The sequence below is a fragment of the Hippoglossus hippoglossus genome, chromosome 9 (genome assembly GCF_009819705.1).
Source record: "Hippoglossus hippoglossus isolate fHipHip1 chromosome 9, fHipHip1.pri, whole genome shotgun sequence".
In the NCBI taxonomy this organism is placed as follows: Eukaryota; Metazoa; Chordata; class Actinopteri; order Pleuronectiformes; family Pleuronectidae; genus Hippoglossus; species Hippoglossus hippoglossus.
The window spans coordinates 28,238,536-28,244,984 of record NC_047159.1 but is presented as its reverse complement, the minus strand read 5'-3'; the positions used below and the strand labels follow the sequence as shown (position 1 = coordinate 28,244,984).

The following is a 6,449-nucleotide window of genomic DNA, read 5'->3' as shown; positions in this document are numbered from 1 at the left end:
CTAAATGAGACGTGGGAAGGTTTCTACCTATTCTCTCCCACACGCGCACGGTGACCGTGTGGGTTGGATGTGCAAACACAAACCAACACAACTAATCAACATATCAGCTTAGCAAGTTTCCATAAGTAGATGAAACCAGGAATTGATCATTGACGATCGTTCCACCAATCAGCACCACGCAGTACATCAGAAAGCGGAAGGTCGTTGCCACATGTTGTACTCTCTCCCCATGGTGGACCAGACTGTTGAGGGGACTGGTCTGTATCTTAGTTTATAAAATATAGTTTTCTGTTTGGTGTTAGACTTTTCATACCCAAAACATGTCCATGTAACAGAAGCTCCTCCTCTAAGTAGGTACGAGATCTCCATTGGGACTCAGAGAGCTTCTCCTCTTCAGAATTACGCCTGATTAGAACAAAAATAAAACTCTGCCTTCAAAGAACAATAAACACCTCAGGCTTCGCTAGGGGTGCGTGCAGTGTGTATGTGTGTGTGTGTGTGTGTGTGTGTGTGTGTGTGTGCAGAATGTTCACTCAAGGTCTCAAATAATGCACAAACTAATGGACTAATGGAGACAGTCAACTGAATAGAGATTGTTTTACTTTTCTGATTGTTTTTTTAGTTGTTTTAGTGTTTCAGTCTTAATATATCACCACCAGAGACTATGTCTAAATAGCTAACTTTAGGTGTCTTGTATTTTTGCAGTTTATCACAGACATCACTGTCATCATTGATGAAGCTGATTACACAGAGCCTGGAAGATTAAGGAAGATTCTTAAATCTTACAGTGCTGAGAAAGAAGGTACCTGCTACAGAGTGGGAGGGACCTATGAGGAACTGGAACACCTTTCAGTCCAACTATCAGCAGTGAAACATTCCATCAATTCTGCCACACATGGTCAGCAAGATGCTTCAACTCATATCAAATCGATGGATGTATCTGCGGTTGTTATGACCTACATTCAGGAAAAATGTGCAAAAGAACTCAACAAAATTCAAGGGAACAGTTTTGTCTTTGAAACCCAGCCTGAACACAGCACAGTGCACAATAACCCCAGTGGCACAGTGCAGGTGATTATAAGACCACAGGGTGTCTCCGCACACCCTGTTCATGCTGATTATGTCAGACAAAGATTCATCACATTCTACCAGAGAACTGCCTCTGACCTGCAGGTCACTTCTGTCCCCGTGAGTCCACATAAACACGAAGACCTGCAGATGACGTTTCCCCGTATCCTTTTTAAAACCAGCCACGGATATCCAGTAACAGCTACAGGGCCCTTTCTGCACATTGCTCAATTGAAGAAGTTCCTTTCACAAAATACACAAAGTTCAAGCAAGAGTCCAGTGAACAAAGGTTCAACAGACACTCCAAGCAGTAGAACCCGGGGTCCTCAGCCTACACAAGACAAAGATCCTGAAGATGAATTATGTCCAATCTGTATGGAACCAATAGCGATTAAGGAGAAGCAAACCCTGCAGTGCAAGCATTCCTTCTGCAAAGACTGTTTGGAAAAAGCTTATAAATATAAGCCTGTATGCCCCACATGTGGAAAGGTATATGGTACTTTGACAGGGACACAACCTGATGGAGGCAAAATGAAAGTCTACAGAAACGACTCATCTTTACCTGGATATGAGAAATATGGAACAATTACTATCTACTATGACATTCAAAGTGGCATCCAAGAGGTAAGTCTCATGATACAACACTAAATGGTTTGAATTTTTAGTGTAGCACTGAAACCTGTTAGCAGAATTATGCAAAATTTCCATCAAACATGTTTAACAGGCAGTTTGATGTTTTTTTTTTTTTATGACAAATAAATAATTTAATTTAACAGACGACATCCTTTTTTTCTTTTATGTATCTACTATAAGAACTAGACAATGATGTGGAGGAATCTTTGGCCTTAGTGGTGGTATGCCTTCTACTGAGTGCGATTCTAGCTTAGACTGCATTTACTGATGGCCCGATCATTCCTAGTTGTCGGTGGTGTAGCATTTACCAGCAGTATTCTACATAAACATTATTTTTTTCTCACCCTGTTCTTCTCATTAATGATGAGATTTCTTAAATCATAACACTGGAAAAGAAATCAATCACCTGCTGGTGGAAATCTACCGACTCAATTTATATGGCTAATTAGTTAGCCTGATATATTATATTATTGATATATTATTATTTTTTGGATTGATAAGGACAGGGTTTGGAGTTCCTGTATTTGGTCTTTTCCACTCTTATTTGATTCTCTTTTCTTTCTCTCCTTTTTGTACTAAGACATTATTCTGCTAATTATAGTAAGAATTTTATCAGCATTAGTATGTGTCTTGAAAGTTCTTATTTCCAAATGATATTTTTGATAAATGAATGATTAATTGATTCATAAATAATGTGGACTCCGAGTCGCTCTTAGCCACATAATAATGGACAGCTTGGCCGAACATAATCAAGCAGAGAAACATCTTCTGTCTGTCTGCAGAAGGAGCATCCTAATCCTGGTCAGCCATTTGAAGGTGTATTGCGCATGGCCTATCTCCCTGACTCCTCAGAGGGCAGGAGGATCCTGGAGCTGTTGAGACGTGCCTTTGACCAGAGACTCATCTTCACTGTGGGTCGCTCCACCACCACTGGCAGGAACAACATAGTCACATGGAATGATATTCACCACAAAACCTCAACACACGGGGGACCAACTTGGTGAGGACACTTTACATTTTATGGATGTATATCACACACCTGTGACCCCCATTGGGATTGCTCGATTATGACAAAAAACATGATTACGATTATTTCGGTCAATATTGTGATCATGATGGACTTCAAAGAAAAATAAATAATTTTGGCGCCCATGTTAACAGATTGTAGAGTGTTCCCTGCCTGAGTGAGCAGTGCAGCTCAGCAGCAGCTCTTTACCTCACGCACAGCTCACAGCAGAATAGACAGAGAAAATGTAGATTTCAATATTTTGGCCCTAGTTGTTGTTAATGTAGTAAGAAACTTATTTTTACACTAAACAGGCATATTTTGTTCCCCACTTAAGAGAAGGACATATGCACCCCAAGATGTGAACGATAACTCCTCTTTTGCAGGCTGGAGAGTTTACATTACACAATGTCACAAATACTGTAAATCTCAAATATTTATTTTTTATTTCACAACATGAAAGCACTTTATGCTACTTCATAATTCTACTCTGATACATTTCAGAGAGAATTATGTATGTTATACTGCATTGCATTTATTTAACAGCTTCCTTTAAAATGAAGATTTCAAACAGTAGATAATATCACAAGCTGTTAAAAAATGTTGTTAAAGACTTTATGAGTTGTTTCGGGAAAAAGATTCTTCTGAAATAGAATTAAAACATTTTCAAATGTCTGTTGTTAAAAGCTTTTTACATCTGAAGTTCTCAAATGCTTTAATAATCCAGTAACTCACCTCAAATCATAGAGAGAAACAAGCTCTCACGATATATCTAACATCTCTGTATATAAAACAGTTTATAATGTATTTTACTGTAGCTTCACTTGCTGCTTACACAGCTGATTCAGTATAAATGATCCAATGATTTCATAGAGCTTAATAAAATAATATAATCATCAGTCAAACAAGTACTTTTACTTTCAAACTTTAACCCCAGTTAACTAGCCTGTATCTGACTGATACAAAAACGTTTTGAGATTAAATGTGCCCCTGAAAACGTTCATCATGTGACCAGTTATGTACACCAGGCCAGTGTGAACAGGAAGTAGATTGTCTACTCTGCAGTTGGTTGCTTAGTTACAGAGACTACTACAAACGAGCAACAGCGATGCTGAAAAGTAAGAGCCATTTTCACAAGACTGTCAGAGAATGTGCAAAGACTTTCCCCAGTTTGTTTTCCACATATAAATAACTTAGCAGGAGATTATCTGCTCAGACGCATTCACAAGAACAACACAGCCTGAGCCGCGCTGCTTGCGCAGGCATTGTAGACGCTCCCATCCGATTACATGGGCGCTGAAATGCAAAACATTCCTTGTCCCACACGGCAATTATCTGGGACTAAATGAATAACGTCCAGGGCTAAACCCTGCTATAGTGTCCTGGCATTTAGTTGAGTTAAGACTTTTATTTGAGAGAATACAGTCGTACCACAAACCCACATGGCAGCACCACTACAGACATGCAGCAGAAATGCTGCCTGTGAGAAGAAGAGATGACTGCGACACACAGCAGAACCACAGCCCGGTGTCATGAGGCAAGACAAAATGAGAGAGCCTCATTGCAAAACTAAACGTGGGATGATAATCGTTTTATGTCGATTACTTTGTTTTCATAATTGTTGGAAGCCATAATTGTAATTCAAACCACCGACCTTCTGATTAGAGGTCAACCTCTCTACCCCCTCAGCCACAGCCACAAATCACATATAAAATATGTATATAAAAAAATATATATATATAAAAAAACTGAAATCTGTGTATTTATGACCTAAATGTAATCATCTGTTCAGAAGTCTTGGGATTTTACTGGCAGCATGCTACAGGGCTAACAACCAGCAATCATGCAAGTGTACAGATTTCCATTGACTATGAAACTGTCCATATAAAGTCATTTAATTTCTGTCATTGTCTTTGCAGCTATGGATACCCAGATCCGGATTACCTCAGCCGAGTTGGAGATGAACTGAAACTCAAGGGAATTGACTGAGTTTCTGTAGAGTTTGTTATCACATGAATAGACTAACAAGCTCATGTAATCTGTTAAATGACAATATTATCTCTACAAAGTTATGTACAAACATCTTCCATCTTAAAACCCACATATATAACAAAACATAAGATACTATACTGATACTATAGAAATGATATTTGAAAATGAATGGCTAAAACTATTGGTCTGTTTAAGGTAAAACTCTATAATGTGTAAGCAGTGTAATATCATGCTAACACAAAGCCACCATTGTTTTCTTGTTATATGGTAACTTGTGTGTCTAATGTTTTTAAGTGTTGAGTCGAAAGGATTTTACCATTAGGCCTGTCAGCTGTATTCCACTGAAGCATATATACCTTGCCTGAAACCCAGGTATACTTGTTGGGTGAATGGCTGTGTTGCTGTGCTGCCAGTGACCTTGGTGTTGGTTTCAGCTCATGTAGGTTGACAAATAGACCCGGACAGAAATGAAACCATCTTTATTGTGCCCATGCCTTTCCTCACTTGTCTCTGGACTCTGACAGGGGGAGGATCATGATTGCAGCCAATCAAAAATGACAAACAAGTGATCATGACAACTTACCGCCATTTACTTTTAATGTGACATTGAACACGTGACAGATCCCACGTTAAGTTACATTTCTGCACATTTCCTCCTTCAAAACCTATTTCAGCCCAGCTCTTCTCCTTCCGAAACATGGACATTTATATTCTGCATGTCCATGTGTTTGCTAACTTTCAGAATTTTTTACTGGTAAATGCATTTACATGAACAAATCGAGGCACATTTACATTTTTAGTGAACATATGTTATTTAGTCAACCGTGAAATTGACCAAAGCAGCTGCTGGGACCTTCCAGAGTGCATATACTGCATATAGTACGTATACTTAATTATTATGTCACAGTAAAATGGTGAATATGCCGTCACTTTATATCTTTAATTAAGACAATTTGTACAGAATTGCTTTCATAAATTCTGTTTACCTCCACAGAAATTGGGTAATGGGAAACAGATCACCTCAATTGCCTTGGTGAGTGTGGTGAAGTATCCCAAGTGGTTTGAGCTTTGTAAGTCAAAGGACAAAGTTTGATGCTGAACTTGCATGTTTTTAAGATAGTGGTAGGTCAACAGCTGCTAATGCTAACATTGGCTATGTAACAAAAACTTAAATATAAAATTGAATTTGTCCAATTGGTAAATAAGGTTCCATTGAAACCCAACAAAACAATTAGCGCACACACAGTGCTCACAGACCTATGTCCTTATAAAATCAATAAATTAGCTTTAACTGTTCCTGAATCTTTACCTGGAACAAAAGATGTGTTCAAGGGTCAAGAATGTTCAAATATAATGAAAATCTGTTGTGTGATTAGGCCCTTCCAAGCCCTTGGTTTATTTTATAGGGTCAAAGAAAAACACAGACTAGAGGTCCCATTTATTTAGATAACATAAATAATCTCTCATATTCAAACCACTACTTCAGGTGATTTTCAGTTGCCTAAACCTGGTGGTCACCCCTTCTCCCACAATAGTTGGCTGCAATCCCTCCCGGCCCTTTGCTACATTCATCAGAAGGAGGTTATCTGTAATCAGCCATGTCTTACACAAGATCCATGAGCCTAATTAGCAAAAATTGTGTTTAAACAGAACAGTTCAACAAATCTGAAAAGAAAATGCATACAATTATTTGAGGGAATATGGAATTAAGAGCAAAGTATAGTGAAAAGGCTGTGCTAAATGTTTTAGA

General features: G+C 38.5%; 1 protein-coding gene across 1 annotated transcript; it reads left to right on the top strand.

Annotated features, from left to right (window-relative positions):
• The first annotated feature begins 863 nt into the window (after positions 1-863).
• On the top strand, positions 864-5,218 carry si:dkey-3h3.3 (uncharacterized protein LOC100144568 homolog). The gene is made up of 3 exons (XM_034595834.1): positions 864-1,692; positions 2,484-2,701; positions 4,627-5,218. The coding sequence occupies exons 1-3, from the start codon at positions 931-933 to the stop codon at positions 4,694-4,696; spliced, it is 1,050 nt and encodes a 349-aa protein (XP_034451725.1). The 5' UTR covers positions 864-930; the 3' UTR covers positions 4,697-5,218.
• Positions 5,219-6,449: the final 1,231 nt, after the last annotated feature.